Source organism: Paramisgurnus dabryanus, chromosome 20 (assembly GCF_030506205.2).
Source record: "Paramisgurnus dabryanus chromosome 20, PD_genome_1.1, whole genome shotgun sequence".
NCBI classification, from domain to species: Eukaryota; Metazoa; Chordata; class Actinopteri; order Cypriniformes; family Cobitidae; genus Paramisgurnus; species Paramisgurnus dabryanus.
In genome coordinates this window covers 10,649,895-10,672,002 of record NC_133356.1, presented here as the reverse complement: position 1 = coordinate 10,672,002, position 22,108 = coordinate 10,649,895, and the positions used below count along the sequence as shown (strand labels likewise).

The 22,108-nt window shown below is 38.3% G+C and overlaps 2 protein-coding genes across 3 annotated transcripts; both read right to left on the bottom strand.

Annotated features, from left to right (window-relative positions):
• Window positions 1–991: 991 nt before the first annotated feature.
• tacc3 (transforming, acidic coiled-coil containing protein 3) lies at window positions 992–10,437 on the bottom strand. 2 transcript variants are annotated; one of them, XM_065296395.1, is made up of 17 exons: window positions 10,310–10,407; window positions 9,605–9,644; window positions 8,041–8,212; window positions 7,596–7,714; window positions 6,319–7,473; window positions 6,178–6,244; window positions 5,915–6,089; window positions 5,754–5,815; window positions 5,141–5,268; window positions 4,858–4,939; window positions 4,596–4,745; window positions 4,447–4,514; window positions 1,928–1,971; window positions 1,685–1,845; window positions 1,496–1,602; window positions 1,248–1,368; window positions 992–1,150 (listed from the first exon to the last, which is right to left on the bottom strand). In XM_065296395.1, the coding sequence occupies exons 3-17, from the start codon at window positions 8,209–8,211 to the stop codon at window positions 1,079–1,081; spliced, it is 2,682 nt and encodes an 893-aa protein (XP_065152467.1). In that variant the 5' UTR covers window position 8,212; window positions 9,605–9,644; window positions 10,310–10,407; the 3' UTR covers window positions 992–1,078. The 2 variants fall into 2 exon arrangements, with proteins under 2 accessions (XP_065152467.1, XP_065152466.1); XM_065296394.1 differs by lacking the exon at window positions 9,605–9,644 and having other exon boundaries at window positions 10,310–10,437.
• Window positions 10,438–13,978: 3,541 nt separating this feature from the next.
• On the bottom strand, window positions 13,979–17,146 carry mycla (MYCL proto-oncogene, bHLH transcription factor a). Its single transcript, XM_065296393.2, has 3 exons — window positions 16,798–17,146; window positions 15,771–16,351; window positions 13,979–15,250 (listed from the first exon to the last, which is right to left on the bottom strand). The coding sequence occupies exons 1-3, from the start codon at window positions 16,821–16,823 to the stop codon at window positions 14,694–14,696; spliced, it is 1,164 nt and encodes a 387-aa protein (XP_065152465.1). The 5' UTR covers window positions 16,824–17,146; the 3' UTR covers window positions 13,979–14,693.
• Window positions 17,147–22,108: the final 4,962 nt, after the last annotated feature.

Below are 22,108 nucleotides of genomic sequence, written 5' to 3'. Positions count from 1 at the left end.
CACTGTGGGGCGTTTTCCCGGACGCATGTTTGGGTCATCTTAACTGAAAACAGCTTTTACTGACATATCTTAAAATACACTACATTTGAAGTGGATCTAAAAAGCTTAAAGTTGACAAGAACAGGTGGTGTTAAAAAATGTTAAAGCCGATTTTATGAAAGTGTTTGATCCACTTCAAATGTTGACTAGTGTGTATAATGATGCACACCTGTAGTGTTTTTGTAAGGTGTGTTCATAAAAACTACTTAAATGTCCTAATATAACCAAGGCCTAATCTAAACCCATCTGGGAAACTGGCCCATTATGATCAATCTGTTTTACATTGTGTCAGTGCAGCACAGAATCGTATTTATTTGTATATATTTTGTGTATTAATATATTTAGGTACACATAAGGGCACAAACACTGTTATAATTTGATCTGTTTTATTGTGTGAACAGCTATTGAATAAATGCTGTCTTTACTATTAATGCACATAAGGATTTATTTATCTGCATAGTGACCAAATCAACAGGCTTTAATACATATTTGGAAAATATATATACTTAAGTCTGTAAAACTGTCATATGAAACAAAATTAAATTGCTCGCACAATGATTTTTGTGAGAAATGCATGGTAGCAATTCATTTTTCACAAAAAACCTAAACCTTGAGTTTCTTTATTCTGTTGAACAAAATATATTGGTAAATTATGGTAACCACAGTTTACGGTACATTTGAAGCCGATGTTTACAATTTATGCCTCTTAAAAACAACTGCTTCGTTCAAAGATTAAGGAACAAATTTCTCAGAAAATAAGAAGAAGAGTTTGAGAGGTCAAGAGGACAGAGGACTTTTCCCGGTTCCAGGACAAAAAGATTCTCAAAAATCAGTAAAATATATCAAAGCAAAAAATAACTACCTGATACACACATACAAAAAAGTACTGTTAAAATGTTACCTTGACCTCGTCTCACCAAAATAATTTAATTTAAGCATTGACAGAAGAAAGTGCATTAATACTCCATTTATTATTTATTAAAACTGCTTTGACAAACACATATAAAAAAGGACACAACACAAATAAAAGAAAGCACATTTAAAAACCATGCTTTTGTACTTTTAGCAGCAGCTCATCACATAGCTCTGTGACATCTTTGACTTCTTTAGCCTGAGAAGAGAAAGCAAACAGTTAAATGACCCATAAAGTTTGCATGCGCACAAGTGAAGTACACTTTGGTCTTAAGAGTGATGCCACGTTTGTGTACCTTTTGTTCCAGATCCTTTTCTAGGGATTGTACTTTAAGCTGCTCTCTCTTGAGCTGCACCTGCAGTGTCGCCACTTCTGCACCAGTCTTGGTACGTACATCTGCTATGGCCTTGTTTGCACTGGAAAAAACATTGGGTCATTAGTGACACAAATGAATCAGTCCACGCTACGCAATCATAAAACCGTATGTACTTTAGACTGTAATGGATTATCGTAATGCATTTTATAAGGAAAAAAAACTCATACTGATCTAGTTTCTCTTCCGCATGGGCTTTAAGTGCTTGATAACGCTTTTCCTCTTTTTGTAGTCGGTCCATGCAGTTCTGAGCATACTGTTTTAGGGTCTCTTCATTCTATGTGAGAAAGAAAAGAAAATGTTAGACAAAACCAATTTCTAGTTTAGTTAAACAACCCAACCAAACAAAAACACCACACCTTTTTGAATCCTTCAATAACTTCCTTGCATCTGTCGAGACGTTTGACAACAGAGGAGAAGGATCGTTCCAATTCATTCAATTCTTTGGCCAGCTGATCTTTTTCCAGAGAGACTCGTTCCAACTCAATTTTAGCCAAGTCTTCCTTCTGTTTATACTCATCTATAAACGCATACATAGACAGTTGGGTTCACAACATATTGCTTATGTGAATAAACAGTTTACGAGCAAACAATCATTATACCTGTGATCTGAGTGATAGTGGCCTCAAACTCTGAGACTATAAACCTGAGGGAAGGAAAGAAAGAGAGAGAGTGTGACTTGTGTGTCATGCAAATGTCAACCATTTACCAAGGGTCCCATAGGTAACGCAGTGGTTCTCAAACTTTTTGGCATGCGCCTCCCCTTGTGGAGGGTACATTTCTTAGCGCTCCCTCCAAAGAAAATTCATGACATGAAACCATCTTAAACTTAGTATTTTAATTAAAGGATTAGTTCATTTTCTAAAAAAAATCCAGATAATTTACTCACCACTATGTCATCCAAAATGTTGTTGTCTTTCTTTGTTCAGTCGAGAAGAAATTATGTTTCTTTGAGGAAAACAAAACATTCCAGGATATTTCTGATTTTAATGGACTATAATGGACCCCAACACTTTCAAAGCAGTTTCAAAGCACTCAAAACGATCTCAAACTAGGCATAAGGGTCTTATCTAGCAAAACGATTGTACACCTTATAAAAATATGCACTTTTAAACCACAAATTCTCATCTTTCTCCGGCTGTGTGATGAGCCAGCGCGACCTCATGTAATTGCATAATGCCGTGGAAAGGTCACGTATTACATATATGAAACCCACATTGGCAGACCATTTTAAACAATAAACTGACACAAAGACATTAATTAGTATCTAACCACATACAACGTCGGAACGGATCTCTTTCTCCACACTTGTAAACACTGTGGTAGTTTCGCATACGTCATCCGTGACCTCTTGACGTGATGACGCATTACGTGAGGTCGAGCTGGAGCATCACACGACCGGAGGACGACGAGAAGTTGTGGTTTAAAAGTGCATTTTTTTTCTTGCCAAAAATTACAATCGTTTCCCTAGATAAGACCCTTATGCCTTGTTTGGGATCGTTTATAGTCCTTTGAAATTGCAATTTTAAACTGCATTAAAACTGTTAAGTGTTGGGGTCCATGAAAGTCCATTAAAATGAGAAAAATCCTGGGATGTTTTCCTCAAAAAACAATTTATTCTTGACTAAACAAAGAAAGACATCAACATTTTGTATGACATGGTGGTAAATAAATGATCTGGATTTTTTTTTTTAAGAAAATTGACTAATCCTTTAAACAAAACATTAAAGGAATAGTCTACTCATTTTCAATATTAAAATATGTTATTACCTTAACTAAGAAGAGTTGATACATCCCTCTATCATCTGTGTGTGTGCACGTAAGCGCTGGAGCGCGCTGCGACACTTCGATAGCATTTAGCTTAGCCCCATTCATTCAATGGTACCACTCAGAGATAAAGTTAGAAGTGACCAAACACATCAACGTTTTTCCTATTCAAGACGAGTAGTTATACAAGCAAGTTTGGTGGTACAAAATAAAATGTAGCGCTTTTCTAAACAGATTTAAAAGAGGAACTATATTGTATGGCGGAACAGCACTTTTGGGAGTACTTCGACTTGGCGCAGTAACACCCTCCCTCTCCCATTATGAGAGGGAGAAGGGGAGTGGATTTTTCAGGCGAGTTGAAGTACTCCCAAAAGTGCTGTTCCGCCATACAATATAGTTAAAATATAGAAAAGCGCTACGTTTTATTTTGTACCACCAAACTTGCTCGTATAACTACTCGTCTTAAATAGGAAAAACATTGATGTGTTTGGTCACTTCTAACTTTATCTCGGTTTGATACCATTGAATGAATGGGGCTAAGCTAAATGCTATCGAAGTGTCGCAGCGCGCTCCAGCGCTTACGTGCACGCACACAGATGATAGAGCGGGTGTAGGCAAGTTCGGTCCTACAGAGCCGCAGTCCTGCAGAGTTTAGTTCCAACCCTAATCAAACACACCTGAACAAGCTAATCAATGTCTTTAGGATTTAGACATCAGGTTAGATTATCAGTGCTTAGGCTAAAATATTCAGGACTGCGGCTCTCTAGGACTTAACTTGCCTACCCCTGTGATAGAGGGATGTATCAACTCTTCTTAGTTAAGGTAATAACATTTTAATATTGAAAATGAGTAGACTATTCCGTTAAATGATACAACGGTGTTGTTGGTTAGTAGCCTTATTTTTCTGAAATTTAAATACACAGAATTAATGATAAATTCATGTATTTTATAAAATGTCCCTTCATGGCACCATCTCACACTCCCCAGCTTGGGAAGGAACCACTGGGTTTACAAATGTGACAGTCTGTAAAAACCCAGCTAAAGTCATTATTCATGCTACATAAATGTAATGAATATATAACTTTGCTATCTTTATTATTGACCGAGTTATGCCATGTCAAAGACTGAAATCTGAACTTTTGATGCTCCTGATCTCTCAATTACAAGATAATGAGACCTTAGCTTGAATTTTGCAGAGAGGGTCACAAATAATAATTTCTTATATCATCACAAAAATACTGAAATTGCTGGATAAGGATTTGTAAAAATATTTTTGATTAACCAAATAAAGAGATTTGAGAACCAATACAACTCATTGAAAAACAAAAGAAAAGCATTTTGACTCCACACTTACAGCATGTGCTGATTCTCCAGCTGCAATCTTTCAATCTGAGTATTCAGCTGCTGTTGCCTCTCCTCTGCCTAACAAGAGAACAACAAAACATTTGAGTCCCACCTCACATGTTCTGCTCATATCGTATAAAGCCATGAACAAACATTAACCTGTCTGTCTGCTCTCTGTAGTGCAGCGTCCATGTCTCTCTGACTGTACTTCAGAACCTCTATGATAGACTCCTCAGTCTTCACTGGCTGTTTTAAGGTGGGAACCAGTAAGTCCAGAACAGTTGGATCTGGCACCACATTGTCCACCACCTGGAAATTCACACAAATGGTAAAAAAAAAGAAAAACGTCAAATTTGTTACAATGCTGGGACTTTAAGGTTTCATTACAAAAAAGCAGTGCATCATGGGAGTTTAAGCTTACTGGTGGAGGGAAATCTTCCAGCAGCTTCGCACTGAGACTCTGAGACCTCTGCCTTCCCTCGGATTTTGCAGCTTCCATCATCCTAAAACAAACACACTGTAAATTTGCGCAATCCTGAAGAAAAATTCGCACATTTCAAATTTTGCTTTATGCATTCAGAATTTATTGCATTAAAGCTCTCGAGCTGGCAAAAGTAGCAAAAGACCAAGATATTTAATAGCATCCAATAAAAATGTATGCTTCAATAAAGCACAAGAAAAATTTGTATGTTTAACAATCTCACCTGAAGGCAAGTGAGGGACGTGGCAGGCTGAATCCAGCACTATCCATTGCATTTTTCTTTGGACTTTCCTTCAGCAATGGGTCAAACTTCATATACAGCGACTGTTTCCGCAACGCAGACTCCTTAAACTATAAAAGTTAGGCACGTTTTATTTCTCAACATCTATTTGTTTAGCAATATACCAAGTGTAAACATCCAAAGTTATATGTAGTAGACCAATAAACAACATTTTGCTACCTGCCCAACTTTATTAAAGGGATAGTTCACCCAAAAAGTACAAATTCTGTCTTCATTTTCTAACTCTCATGTTGTTACAAACACTAGAAGTTTCTTTGTTCTGATGAACAATATGAATAAAGGAAGATATTTTGAAGAATGTTTGTAACCAAACCGATCAGATGCCCCACTGACTTTTTATAATGGTAGGAAAAAAGATACTATGGAAGTGAATGGTGCCCCAGATCTATTATTTTAAAAAATGCATACAGGTTTAGAACAACCTGAGGACGAGTAAATGACAGCATTTTCATATTTTAGGTGAACTATCCCCCTTAAGGGTTTAATTTTACACAGCCAGGTTGTTTTGAAAGACGAAGTCAAAGGTAACACTCACATTATTTGATCCAAACTGTTCCAGGTAATCAATCTGCCCATCAAAATCTTCTCCTGGCATGACTGTGACAGAAAAATATGTTGTAAGCACCATGTTTAGTGCTGCCACAGAACGGCTTTGGTTGGTTTTGTTCAGATAATGGTACAAACGCATTTACTCACACAATTCACCCGGCACAAACTCATCTTCACTTGGTGTTGTCATACCAAGCTCACAGGTCTGGTTAAGAAGATCTTGTTTGGGTTCCGGAGTGGCTGTGACCTCTGGCTCTTGAGTGGCTGGGCTATGAGGGATCTCAGTGTGGATGGCAGCCGATGCCTCGACATCATTTGCTGTCTGTAAGAAAGAGTCAGCATACAAGACTTAACATCATAAAGCATTGCAACACATTTGTTTAGAGAGAAATGTTGAAGGACATCCTTACCAGCATGGGTACTAAGGACTCAGTTTTATCCACACTTGCATTGCTTTCAGAAATAGCCTGAGGAGACCTGTGGAAAAAAAGTCATTATGCATATAATTTTAACCAGAATCTTAATGCATTATGCGCAAGCAAGTTATGTACCGGTGCTTGGGATCTTCATGTGCGGGTGCCTCAGGCTGATCATCATGTCCAGAGATTTCAGGCTGTTCAGCAGGAACATCATCTTGGTTCAAAACTGGGCTGGTTTGGATCCCACGTGGTGGAGAGTTACCCATCTTAGCCGTTGTACCAAAGGGGTTAAAGTTTGGGTCATCAAATTTGTCAAAATCAAATGCATAAGAACCTTTAACTGGAGGAACATCCACAGGTTCAGTCTCTTCAGAGTTCTTAGGTGACAACTTCTTGGGTTCTGGTTCTTTCTTTTCAGTCTTTTTGGTTACAGGCTTGGCCCCCGGAGGTCTTTTGACCCCAAGTCGTTTTGGTGGAGGTTTGCACTTAACTTCCGCTCCATCATTGAAGTTAAATTCCAACAGCATTGGGTTCTCTTTAGGTGGCGTTGTAGATGAGGAGCCCTCTGTGGTAGGCGACTTCTCCTGTGATGGACAGGGAGCATCAGGGACCACTGGGGGCGTCTGGACTGAGATCTCTGGCTCCTGTATGACTTCTTGGCTTGGCAGGGGTGGATCAGAAACTTCTACATTCTTACCAAGCATAGGAGAGTTTGGGATCTTTGAGCCACCAGTTTGGAATGGATTGAGTAAATCAATGTTGTCAAAATCTAAATTATACGATCCTGCAGTAGGTAATGGCGAGTCTTGAGTCTCAGGTTGGTCTTTCACAACCGAAATCTGCTGCGGTTCTTGTGCCGGTTCAGTAATATCAGACTCCTCAGTTTCTGTGATGCTTTTCTCACTGTTGTCTGTCTTGATGATGACTGTGCCCTCTACCGAAGATATTTCTGCAAGGGAATTTTCTACGGATGGGACAAACGGGAGGGTCTCATCTAGTGGAGTGTCTGACACATCGAGAACCTTCTGGTCATCTTTAACGTCACAAACAGTGGCTGTAGTCGTACTTGACTCTGTAAGCTCTGATTCCCGAGTCACAAGTAAATCGGAAGATTTGGGAGGAGAATTTGCCATTTTATTGGATCCCAAGAAAGGGTTGACAGCATCTAGATTGTCAAGATCAAGTGTGTAAACTCCTTTGCTCTGAATAAGCATATCATCGTCAGGTAAGGAAGTGCTGTTACTTTGCATGTTGACTGGTGTGGTAGAAGTGCTCAACAGGGAACTCCTGTAAAACAAGTGTGTTACATTTGCTATTAAGTAAAAAAAAAAAGTTTAATCTATAGCACTTTCACACATTATGGGAAACCTATGAATCCCAAAATTTAAACTCCAGGTAAATACACTTACTGGTCAGTAAAAGTCTCCAATATTTGTGTGTTGTCCTCCTGGCTTGCGTTCCCGTTTTTGCGGCTTGGGGACATAATCCTCTTTGTGACTGGGTCTCGCAAAGGAGTTTGGAAACAAACCTATCCAAAAACACGTAATTTTTACTGCTCATTACAGATCAAATAGTCCGATAACCGACATTTTGAACCGATATATGCAGTTTATCTTGTGTAAAATTAATGTATCACATTAAATGGCACATTTCAAATTAAATTATTTTATTTTAATCAGCAAATTCGTTTTGAAAAAGGCTGATTTCGATAAACATTAAAAAAATGCTTAATATTATCGGTGCCAATAATCGGTTGACCGCTAATTTTGATTACTTTGTTAACCTATGATTTGTTTATATAAAACAGCCACTGTGCTGAAAAGGCTCAAGTTTAAAAAAGCTTGGCAAGCCCACCTTTGCTGCTTTATGTGCAGTCCTGTTAATGTTGTCAGCCTGCGACTGCCGGAGGATCGAGGGCCTGCCGGTCGGCTGTTCCAATAAGAAAATATCACAAAAATCTTCAGAACCGCTGTTCTTCCGTACAGCACAAACTCCCTGATTCTCCTTCACCGCCACAGAACTCATACTGCAAGACAAAAACGGACAGTACATGATGACATTCGTTTGGTAAGTCACGCCCAGTGGGCAACATGCACAGCTGCTTTTACTGATAAGACCATGGCAGGCTGGCATTCCACCTTCCAAACCAATACCAAAAGAACTTAAAGCCATACTCCAGCCAAATATCAAAATGACCTCATGATTTACCCACCCTCAAGCAATCCAAGTATATCCATCATCTTTCAGATGAACACATTTGGAGGTATTTTAGTAAATGTCCTTGCTTTTCCAAGCTTATAATGGAAGAAAACAGGAATCCAATTCTGACTTTGAAGCCCAAACGTGCATCCATCCTTTACAGAAGTAATCTACATGGCTCTAAGGGGTTAATAAAGGTCTTTTGCAAGTAATCAATGCAAAACTGTAAGTAAAATACCCATATTTTAAACTTCATAAACTATAACAACTAGCTTCCAGTAACGAGATTCATGAGTCTCACTGTGCAATGTACCCATGGCAACAAGCGCTCACTACGCTAAAACTCTCACATAAATTTAAGATGGCGCCGTTACCAGATGCTAGTTATTATAGTTTATTAAATGTTTGAATTTTTATTATTTTTCTTACATTATTGGATGATTACAAATGAAGATATTTGAAAAAAAGAACAGATCTGGGGCACCATTTACTTCCATGGTATTCTACGATGGAAGTCAGTGGGGCCTCTGATCGGTTTGGTTACAAACATTCCTCCATATATCTTACACAATTGCATAGATCACAGCGCAGACAACCTATATTAACCCACTGGAGCCGTGTGGATTACCTCTGTGAAGGATAAATGCACTTTTTTGGGGTTTAAAGTCAGAAGTTGTTTCCTGATTCCTGTTTTCTACCATTTTAAAGCTTGGATAAGCAAGGGCAATTACGAAAATAACTCCAAATGTGCTCGTCTGAAAGATAATGGACATTTGTATCTCGGATTGCTTGAGGGTATGCAAGTCATGGGATAATTTTGACATTTATCTGGAGTATCGCTTTAACAACATTGATCTCACACTTGAGACCGTTAAAATCTGTAGAATTTCTGACATCTTTGAGCAACAATATACCACTGTGGTTACCAGAGCAAAAACTCACAACCCAAATAACTAAAACACAAACCAGTGAAGTTCAGAGGAGTGCTTGGAATACAGAAAGTGGCTCTTCATCTGTGATGACATCATGCCTTAGAGAGATGGTCAAAGGCTATTCTTAAACACTTAGTTACATTAATCTTTTATTTTTCTTAATGTGCGTTATACAAATGATGCTACATGGTTTTGCCTGCACTGTGGCAATCCCTTGAGGGCATGAGCTTTATAAAAACAAGAAAGGAACAAGGAAGAGATTCATAAAATCTTCAAAGAATCATTACCACTTATGGCCTCATCTGTCCTTCCATGGATTCTGCTGAACTATGTAGGATTAATAATAAGATTGTCAGCTTTTTAAGGCACTTTTCAACCTCTGCATTGCCTATAGTCAATCTGAAAAGGTAATAAACAGCTCACTGACTAGCAAAATACACTGACTGGATTTTTAACCAATTATTTGAACCTGAACATACATTTAGAGCCGAGAACAAGCTCTCCCCTTCTCACTTTCCCTTGCACAAATGAAAGAAAATTCGATTTCGATTGGGTGTTAACCAGATCAAAAACAGTTGCTTGTCATGTGCTCACAAATAATATCTGATCTTTAAATAAATAAGTTAGCTTCAGTGAAACCAGTTAAAATGCCAAAATAGCAAATAACACAAGCCTGGGCTTTTGATAAGTTCTATTAGTAAATTAGGCCCAATCAAATGTAATGTTACTCGAATTGACCTGTCATTAGCAATTTCACATCAAAATAAATACATTTCATAACAAAGCTAAGAATAAAAAGCATCTCCGCACGTAAAACACAATTGAATACGTTTCAATTCTAAGTTAAACTCACTTACTGGACATTAGCAAATTCTAACAACACAAGTAGGAGAAAGAAAGACGATTTTAGCATTTTTATAGCTTATTTAATCGCTTGTCAATGTCATAATCGCTGTCTCGTATGTGTGTATAATGTCATCAAAAATACATACCTTAATCAAACTGCAAAATTTTAACACAAAAACCGTTTTCGTCTCTGAACAACGAGCGCGACACGAAGCTCTGCTGCACGTTTATAACTTTCTGCCGTTTGAAAACTGTTCAAATTTAAACTGCTTCGCCTCAGCCAATTAAATGAAAGGAATGAGGCTCGTCAGGCGGGATGATTATATGAATTGACCAATAGTATCCCACGTCAAGTTGCGTTGCGCTAGCGGATATACGTTTGATTGACATCGAAATCGTCCAACGAAACAAGTCAGAGTTAGCAAAGCGGTTGCAGATAAACATGACCTCGTTTAACCAATTTTTCCCCACAGTTGACGTTTAAATTAGGTGACGTTTAAATGTTATTGCTTATTTAATATTTACTGAATTATTTTTGCATCATAAAAGCGTGTTTTATCCTCAACATTTATTTATATTCGATAATTGTGTGTTAGCGTCATGTGTGCAGTTACGCGTTGTATAATGCATCAAAAAAGCTGTTTAAAAGCGTACAGGGGGAAATGTAAAGTTGTGTAAACAAACTTGCAGCTTGATGACTGAAAAGACTGAAATTGTTTTCTTTTTGTAGGCAGTAAGCAATTTTACCACTAGAGGGTGGCATCGCATTACAACTGAGACGGTAATAAACATACGAGGTACATGTAGCCAATACTTTTCTGTGTGTGGATTTTTTGAAATTTTGTGTGACTTGGTGTTTATTAAATGTTTATGTATTGACAATTTTAACCCATTATCATGTCCAAAAGCTATTGAATCTGATGAGTCTGTTGAATCTGAGAGAAATAAACAGGAAGGGCAGAGAGAGAAAGAGAGAGGCCGTTTCTCAATCCAAAGGCTGCAGCCTCCGAAGGTCGCATTTGCAGGCTGCATACGTCATCAAGACCGTCTTAATTCAGAATATTAACAATTATAAAGTTGACTTTAATTCTAAGTTAATCGTAAATTGTTGCAATATGCTTATGACTTGAGAATGTAATACTCAGTTACTTTAATAAATCAAGCTTGTTGACATATGCTGCCTGCATGTGTGACCTCAGCAGTTGCAGCCATCGGATTGAGACACGCCGAAACGGCCAGAGAGAGAAATAGAGAGAAGGGGGAGGGGCAAGGAAGAGAAGAAAGTTACATAACAATAGCATGTTTGTATGGTGGTCAGCCAGTGCAGTTGTGTTGGATCACACCCACCCTATTGACCTACATTCAGCTCACATCAAATCATTACAAATTTGCAATATACATTGTTTTTATTTATACAAAACAAGGAAACTAGTGTAATAAATGAAAAAAAGTGAAAAATGTACACTGCTAAAGTACAGTGCTTGGTTCAATGAATGGAGCGGGTTTACATTACTGATCCCATAAACATCCATAAATACATTTTTGAACAAATGTGTAAAAAAATTAATTCTTTTGATTCTGTATATAATTCACAATTTCAAAGATAATATTTACAATAATAATTTACAGAGTTTTTGAACCGTTGAGCTTCCACACATTCTTGTGAATCCTTTAAGAAATTAAATCATTATTAATTTATTCCGTGGATCTAACTTGGATGCAATTTATTAATAGACAGACAGAAATACATATACAATCTTAGTGCCATTTTCTCCGATCATGAATTTAACTTAAAATTTAAGCTTTGCTCCATTGACTGAGTCTAAAATCTCATTAAAGACAAAACCACCAGACAGACAAAGACCTCTGCCAATCTCACGCCCTTGTCTCTGAGCTACAACCCCATCAGCCAATCACAGTGCAGGGGGTGGTTTCAAATGATGCGACTTGGCCTGGGTTCAGTTAGGCTCTCTTCATTCATCTGAGTGCATTCATACAATGTAACAGCTGTTCCCTACACCACCACATAAGCCTCTCAAAGACATGCAAACTGACAATCTTAATTGAGGCACTCAGGATAGAGTTTAATGTTTGTAATATTATACCTGCGTGCACTAAGAAAATTAAATAGTTGTATAATGTAATCATTATAATTTAATTGGTTATATTTTAATTTTTCATGTCTGGTCCTGTGTGGGGTGTCCTGAAATCAACACCTTGAAGTACTCTGTAGGCACAATCCAAATATGCACACTAATACACAGAATGCATGTATAAGAATCTGCAGATACTGTATGTATGTATGCATGTGTCACCACCTCAGTAAATCTGGTCAATGCTTTCTAGATTTCTTGGTATGCTTTTTTTAGAGAGTTTCACTGTTTGAATGGCGATGTGGAGACGTGAGTTGGTCTTTCTCGGTTTAAGCTGCACCTTTACAAAACATACAGATATGAATATTAAACAACTGAACAATCAGGCACCCTAAATACAAAATCGTACTTGATTATGGTAAGGCGTGCACAGTATGAACAGTTTGTTTTGACTGTCACATTTCATTTTACAGCCAGTTAAATGTATAAAGCCACACCCTGGCATGAATAAAAACAAATCATCTGAGCCAGACTGCAGTGAGGTGAGAGACAGACCGAGACAAAAAACCTGCCCGTTCTCGAAGTAACACAACTTAGAGCAGTTACATAACTCCTGCTCTGACTGGGAAAACCAACCAGAAATAGAAATTAAAAAAATAAATGTAGGTACTTGGAAAAGGCAATGTAATATTGTGTGTGTGTGGCATAGATTATCTCAGTTAGGATCAGTGTGTCAGTGGTTGTTTGGAGCAGTTTGACTTCCTGTAATTCAGTGGGAATAAAATCTGGGTCATTGTATGGTAGAGGTGATGTCAATATCAAGAAGTAGATTGTTTATGCATGGATTCTTATGTAATTGTCTTTGAATATAGGGAAAGGGGAGCGATATGACCTCTTTTTCAGTGATGGGGGGGAAAGCCTTAACAGTGTAACAATTTCTAGCACATATTGTTAAAACCAACCCACCTGAATGAACATTTTGAATTTATTTTTAGATTATTTTAAACCAGGACTAGGCCTCAGTTTAATTAGGAAATAAAACTAGTTTTGTCAAACATACCTTACTAAAACATCACTTGTGTGCGTTTTGCCTCAGAATAAAGGGCACTGATGTATTTTTATATGTGTCAGTGCAATTGTTTTCCGTTTGGACATCTTACATTTATTTTAGTCTAGGAGTAGTCTAATCCTTGTTCGGTAAACCACCCCTATAAGTTTAATTATAATAAATTCATCTCACGCAAACATTTAACTACCATGTACGACGTGCTTGACTTTGTAAAGTTAAAGTTAGACAAAATATTGCACAAATGAATGATGGGTATATAAATTCTTTCCTTTTTGGCTTGTGCAGATTTTATGTGGGCCTATAAATTAGCTCGTGTTCAAAGAATCCCAGTAATGTGAAGAAAATCAGATACACAGGAAAAGGATCAAGGGCTGGCTGCATCACTTCCTCTTTCTGCTTCCTGCATCCCACAACACACTTCTCCAACTTCTACTGCCACAAAACTCATTGAAACAAGCAGTCAGAAAGCAAAAATCTGACATTTAATGTGATAAACTTTATCAAAATAATCCGCATTTAGACCAGGGATGTAGTCTGTCCACTAGTTGTCACACTTCAATTCTTCCACATGACTGTTTAACCAGTTGTTCAGGATAGCGCAGGGCAAAGGTGATCTCTTTTGAATTACATATTTAATTCTAGATTAGAGTCCTTCCTCTTTCAGTTGCAACAGCGGGAAAAAACCCTGGCAAAGAGCATTTTGTGACTTTAAGAAAGGTCTTAAATGGACATCCAAAACGAAATCTCTTTAGTGTGTCTCACCCATTTAAAACTGGTTAGGATGAGAGTGCAGTAAAGATCTGGATAAATGCAAAGTAATATAAAGCAAGTCAATTTAAAAACAAGGTAAGAGCACTTGGTCATTTTATAGATGCTTTATTTATTAACAAAATAGATTCTCTGTGCTGTTCATGAGTAGATACAGGAGGAGAGCATCCTCTGAATACAGTATTTACAGCAGATTTTGTACAGATCATTATGAACATGACATTTCAGACTTCCTCCTGTAAGCTCACAAAAACATACAAAATGTGTTTTTGAACACATGCTCACCTTACACAATACCCTACAAACCCAACTCCCCTCACATTATAACCTTAACACCCCACATGCATACACATCACCCACCAACGATGGCTTTGCAAACCATGGAAGTTTCATTAGCGTCACATCAGGAGCACATCTGATCGCAGAATTCAGCGGCTCAGTTAAGGTCTAAAGCAATGCAAACCTCGGCGCATACACACAAATGTACAGATCCCTTAAAAAAAGGGCGAGAATTAACATGGATTTCATAGATCTCCATAGAGTTCATAATAAGCATTGTGAATCCTTGAGATGATTTGAAGTAAAGTGGCTGTTTTTTGTTCAGGAGTTCTGCAATAGACTGATCCTGCGGAGAAGCTGTTGCTGTTTGGCTTTCAACTTTCTTTTCTCCTGAGCTTGCCGTCGCTGAGATGCATGCAGCTTTAGCAAGTAGTCTGTCGCCTGAGTCAGAATGGCCACCTTTGAGGTTTTTGAAGAACCAGACAGTCCTGGGATCTCCTCCCTGAGCGCTTGGAACCTGGAACGCAGGTCGTCTCTCCTCTTCCTCTCCAAAAAGTTACGACGCTGTTCGTTGGAGTCCTCGGAGTCCGAGGTGGCGGGCGAGGAGAGCGGAGAAGGAGGCTCCAGGCGTGGCCGTTTGCTCATGGGCTCCACATCATCGAAGTCATCATCCTCTGGGTCCGTGTCGGGAGAAGGGGCAGCGTAATTGTGCTGTTGCCGATGTAGGGACACGTGGAAACGCTTGGGACACGGCCCAAATGGATCTGCGCTCACGGTGATCGTTACTGGCGTCCGACGGCTTGGAGGGCGACCGCGCTTTGGTCGGTTGTCCACGGACACCACATCAATCTCATCATCATCTTCTTCCTCTTCATCATCTGAGGTAACAAAATATAACCAATTTAGAAAAAGTACAACACAGAACTATTTTAACTAGATAGGAGTACTTTAAAACAATAACATCACAAATCAAAAGTTTTTATTATTAATCTTAGTCAAATCTGTCAGAATCCTTGTCAAGAGTCCAGTTCCCTACAGCGCGATGCTTTAAGTAACTTCCTTTTTTTAAAGGGTTATGTCAAAACAAAACAAAAAGTATTGTCTGTACAATAGAATAATACAATTAATTTGAATCGGCACATGCGTAACATCAGTGTTTGCAAAGTCTGTTTACAGGGGGCTATAGGCCATCTGGATAAGTATCTTATCTGACACGCCTCTTTCATGGCTTGAGGAGGTAAAAAGGGTGGGTTTTATTATGAAGTCACTCAAAATGTGTATTGAATACACCAATAGATGGAACAAGCATGCTACCGATCTAGTCACCCACCATATATATTCACCATCCATTGACAAAGCACATCACATAACAACTACTACCACCATCTAAACGCTTACCAGATGAATCTGAACGGCACTCAGAGCCAGACGACCCTGCAGTCACTTTCCTGTTATGCGGGACAGGAAGCTCAAGCACTGCTGCTGGGTTCACGCACTGTGCAGCTTGGGTGCCGCTTACGGGCGTGCCCGGTGCAGCACGAAGACCCTTCTGTGGGTGTTGTGTTGTAGATGTCTGAACATGAGCAGTCATTTGTGCTTTTTCCAGCCGCTGACTCGTGGACAACCCACTCCACATGCAGTCTTTGATAACGATAGAACCAAGATTGCCAAAAATGTCCAAGGGGTCAAACTTGTGCAGCCCCTCGTACTCATCATCACACGTTAACACCTTTGGTGGTGCCCACCCGAGTCGGTCTCCTGGTAGGGATAGTAGCAAGTCTCCATCCAGCGTCCTTGAGGGCGACATGGGTGGGGTGGGAAGCAGCTCGAATTTCTTCCATATATCCTCGCTAGGGGCTGTAGATTTAAAGAAGTCCTCTTCAGTGTCCATCTGGTCGTAAAAGTAGTGCTCCATCTCCCAGCCGTATAGTGTGTGCGTGTTTACTCCAGGCATTGCTGCGGAACTTTTACACGCGTGTCTGTGGAGACAACGGGAACGTCATTAGAATAACGAGCACCCACGTGCGCCGCTCGCTTTCTATAGTGCAGAATTACTACGCATGCAGAACTGCAGATATGTAGTTGCATCAAAACCTTGCATTGTGGGATAAATTAGTATTATCTATCCATCTAACTTTCTATCTAGCCATCTATCTATCCAAAGTAACAAGTCAAAGTCGTTTATTAACATGAAAAGGACAGAATGTAACCAGTAATCGTTGATCAGGAACTCCTTAGAATACCAGGTTGTACTTTTTATGAATAGCGTGTTCTTTGAAGATTACAGTTTGGTAACATGCAAGGGGGAAACGAATCACATGGTCCATTTAAACAATCCAGGAAATTTACAAAAAGGTCACAAGTTTGTCGTAAAGTGAATTTAATTCACCCTCGTTTATCCAAAGCAATGTTAAATTGCACTTACCGCTTAGTGCATGTGGTCGCAGACATGGAAAGTCCAGGGATAGACAGAACAAAGAAGCGCAGCGTCCGGTTGCGGGACCAAGCAGAACTCCGGTGGACACACGCGCTCGCCACAAAAAGCGCGTGCGACTTCGACCGCCTTTGTTTCACGGCCGTTTAACCTGAACAACGAGAAAAGTTTTTTTCTTCTTGCGTAAATTAAGTAGGTGTCCTGTTACAACGGCAGCAACGATCGATCGGCGTGGTGCAGTGCAGCCGCACCCTCCCCCAGCCCGCTGCCGGTAAATATGCTTTCGCGCCAGTTCTGCGTCTTTGTGTGAGAGAGCGCAGCCTGGCCCCACCCACCGGAGGCGTGGGGCGGGGAGACCGTGTGAACCAGCGTTTATTGTGAATGTAAAGGTAGTAAAATGAGGATTTGAATGAAAATACAACCCTCTCTGCGTCACTATTCCGATGATATTAACTTGTAATGATCTTCTGATGCATGTATTCAGCTAACCTAATCAATATGTTGTGTCTGGACTGTTGAAGCGCTAACCTAAACGCACGCGGTGGATGTTCCCTCCTCTCTATCCTAAAAAATTCAGTAAAACATCTATTAGACTTATAACGTAGATTTTCATATAAAATGTTTGGTGTGCTTCATTTTCACGATTAAATAACACTTTAGTCAATGCAGAAAAGTAGAAACGAATTAAAGTATTCATTTTAAAGGCACAATATAAAAAATAAGGAAACTACCATACATCTGTCCCAGCTATTCCACTGTGAAAATCTGGGTTAATATTTTACGTTTGTTGAAGTCAGATCTAGTTTTATATCACCAAACTACGTAGTCAGGAAATCAATTTTCCTTTGTTTGTAATGTAGGCACATTCAAACATGTTTAAAGGATTATTTTAAATGTTTTTTTTATAATTCTGAAAAAAAAGGACGATTTCTGGCCTAGTACAGAGCAGTTAAAAGTTATGTTTATGTGAGGGTCGTCCGGTCATGCCCCCCCCAAAGCCCATTAAACTCGGGTAAAGTGTGAACATACAGTCCAAAGGAGTGTGATTGTTTTACCCTACAGGCCATCACACATTTGCACAAATGACCAAAGCAGATACAGTACTAATCTATCTACCAACCAGCAGGCTTGTAGTGAAGAAAAGCATGTAGATTTATTTTAATGAGATTTTAATGGGAAAAATGTGTCTAGCTTCTGTTTAGTCATTGTAATATAGGAAGACAATTGTTTAGTAATAAAACAATAAATTCACATAGAAAAATGATGAAAATGAGGAATTACTGACCAATGGTGTCTCTAGTTCAGTTTTTGTAGCATCTCGGACATTAATAAACATCAAAGTTGGGACACCACACAGGCTGATATGCTTTTTTACAGCACCAAAAGAAAAAACGTTATATGCTGTATCGTTTGTATGAATAAATGTTATGTAATGTAAATGTCAAAAAGCCTACAATGGCCAATGTAACACAGACATAACAACAATTCCACTCATACGCCCCAGACGGTTGGCGTTTGGGCGCCCCCTACCGCGTAAAGGCAACATGGCACCTCCTAATCCATCAACAGCATGAAAGAAACAAAAGAATGAATTATTTTTGTTTCTTTCATCCCCCATTCTATCATAATAGAGAAATACATCGTATTTTTTCATTACTGCCTTGAAGGTTAGTAATCATACATTTGCATAAAACATATACAATTATATAAATATAGAAAACAATGAAAAAACAATTTAATCATAATTCAAATATAATTTTTATGTTATCTATCTATCTATCTATCTATCTATCTATCTATCTATCTATCTATCTATCTATCTATCTATCTATCTATCTATCTATCTATCTATCTATCTATCTATCTATCCTCTTAAGTCAACCTACTCTGAACAACTCAGCAAGACAAAAGCAATTATCCAATGACATGCCAATAGTTCCCAAATCCCCCACTCTGTTTTGTAAATCATTCTTTCTCCTGCTCTTCTGCCTATCGTTCTCTTCTTTACCCCACCATCCCCCTCTTCAATAGAGGCAAAAACTTGCCACTGTCTTTGTTAAGGCAACAGATTAGCCCAATAACAAAGGGTTAAGGGAGGGTTAGCGCTTCAGGCTAGCAGTCGCTCATCAGTTTGATGGGAGCTGGTATTGTTCTACAGACTCTCATGCGCATATGGAGAAAGGATGGACACTTCACACCTTTCACGTCAGTTATTATTTACAGTAATCTACTTAAACACTTATACCTATTAAAGACAAAAAAAAGGAAGAAGAATAAACTACTTCATAGGACATTGTTCATATAGATGTTGCAGATAAATAATAATTGATTGTTTGTATGCTTGAACAATAACTGATAATGAAAGAAAAACAAAAATAAAAGCAAGCTATGGGCGAAGCCAAAATTTGTAAAAGATGGCGGCAACTGGCCCCCTTATCCCTGAGGAATTCATCCCTTGGCCATATAAATAAGTGTGTTTTAAAACAATATTCTTTTTCAAAGTGGTCCTGTTAAGTGCTTAATCCCCTTACACTCCACTTTAACCCCCCCATCCCCAATGCCTTCAGACAGTTTTGTCATAAGCTACATTATAGACCGAGAGACCACCATATGCAGACAGATTTGAGTTTTTTTCAAGAGCTCTGAATAAATCGTTTGCCATTTGCAACTTTAGGTTTATACATTTAATTTATTTAACACTTGTGTTAGTGTGTTATGCCGAAATTTAAAATGTATTGTTGTTGATCTTTGACATACTTTCTTATTATGTCATTTAGGTAGTTCTTCCAAACATATTAACATTCCTTACAAAAACATTACTGGTGTACTTTAGGACAAAACATTGGCACTGATATATTTTAAGATATTTCAGTGCAAGCTGTTTTCCATTAATACATCTTGGAGTAGACTTAAACCCTGTCTGGGAAACTGGCCCTTGGTGGGGCTGTAGCATTTTGGAGTTTTACAGACAGGGTTTAGGTTAAACCAGCACTAAGCCTAAGTTATTTTAGGAAATGTAAGTAGTATTTACAAACATACTTTAGAAAAAAAAAAAACTTTACTGATGTGCATTCTGAGAAATAACAATGGCACTGCTGTATGTTAAGATATGTCAGTGTGAGATATTTTTTTAAATTGAGCCAGCTCAAACATGCATTTTAGTCTGGGACTAGGATAATCCCTGTCCGTGAACCTCCTCTTGATTTCTTGTTGCTGTGTCTCGATAATACAGGTTATGTCATCTGTTTTTTTCTTCTTATAGCTCTGTTCATTTAAAGTCCATATAAAAACCTCATCTGCTAATCTGCTGAATGAATTACGAAATTAAATATTTTGATTCAGTATTCCTGTAAAGACTAAATTAGTTTTTATCTAGCTTGTAATTACATTATTGCCCCCGCAGATGTCGCCACACACCCTGAAATTCATATGGTCGTAGACGCAAAGCCCAGAATCGAGTAGTAGGCAATTATAATTTCTTCGATATGTTGATGATGAATAAGTTGCTTCTTTTCTACAATATGCTGTGTTTGTCACACACCACGACAACAAAAAAACATGTAACGTAGTGTTTGGAGTGTCAACAGCTTAATGACCTCGAATAGACCCCTTTACTGTTTGTACACAATGATGACGTGGCAGCGTATGCGCGCGCATTTTGGCAACAGAAGTATGGCAAGAATCAGCAGTGGAAGCAACACAGACAGAGAATTTTTTTTTTAAAAAGTTGACTTTATCAAGTTTTTCAACACAGCTACCATAAGACGTTAGCAGATGGCCAAATATAAAGTGGCCAGATACATATATACGTATTTTATATTAGTGCAACAAAACGCAACAACAAGACATTTTGATGTTGGGAAACTGTTTTGATAAACTTTCTGAGTTGCTAACACGTTAGAACCACTGGGGAACAACACCACTTTCTTTGCCAAGATGCACACGCAGGCTATTTGATCATGTGGGCTGTAAAAGGGTCTATGGGACGCACAAAAACACACATTTAGAGTGCAATAAAAGAGAGTTCGTTAAAAGACCATGTCATGTGAGAGTGCTTCAGTAATACTCACAAAAGCTTGAGAGAACACATGTGAGCAGGAACAGTTGTCCACAGAATTGTTGGATGTGTGTGTGTGTGTGTGTGTGTGTGTGTGTGTGCGTGTGCGTGTGTTTTCAGTCACTATGACCTTTTAACAGTTAGGACAAATGTCTATATAAAAGTACTATTTTGCTTTAGCCAACATGTGAGGTTATGTATCACAACAAGCTGTAAAAAAAGAACCAACAACTATTACTTTACCATGACATATCTATATAACATACCTCTATAAAGCCCCCAAACACTGTGCAATTTTCATACAATACAATCTTTACTAATAAAGCACATTTAAAAACTGCCGAGGCTGATCAAAGTGCTATTATTACACAATAATAAAAATAAGATTGCCTGTCAATAAAACATGCAACAGCCATTGGAAGAGCATTGCTTTAGCAGCACAGAGGTTGTGGGTTAAATTCCCAAGAAACACATGAAAAAAAGCACTTTGTAATGCACTGTAAGTTGCTTTGGATAAAAGCATCTGGCAAAAGGGCTGTCATGAATGTGAAATTTGTCTGATACTTAATTGTCTAATAAATTGTGACGATTATGGCAATTAATTGGCTGTTTATAATTAATTGTTTGCCTTGACATTTAATTCTCCTACATTTTGTTGTTTGTTCATGAAATCATTTTCACACATTGTTGTGATTATTTAACTTAAATCTTTTGCAAAGTTTACCTGCCAGTAAAAATTAAAACACATGACACATATTTAAAAGTTATTATTTTTTAAATATATCTTACAAAAACTGAAAATTCTTCATAAGAAATAAACACAATAAAGTTTATTTCCAAAATAAATTGCTGTTTTGGAAATGTGTGTTTTACCTGGCAGTTCTAACTACTTATCAAAGTTTTGCAGCATTTGTTTAAATTTCTTTCCACTGTATTGAATGGCTTTGCAATGTATCACGCTACACTGTCAGTTAAAGGCGCTCTAAGCGAATTCACGCGTTTTAGACCATAAAATTTTTTTGTTACATACAGCAAACATCTCCTCACTATTTGCTTGCGGCCTGTCCGCTGATCAAACTGTAAAAAAACCGCGATCTCTGTAGACAGCCCAGGCTCTACAAACTTCAATATAAACACAGTGGCCAAACCTGCACCACGAAACAAAACAAAGTGTTCCAGCCAATAAACGCCAAGAAGGATTTGGGGGTTGGGTTTGGGCGCGTTCATGAAAGCACGGAAGGGAGG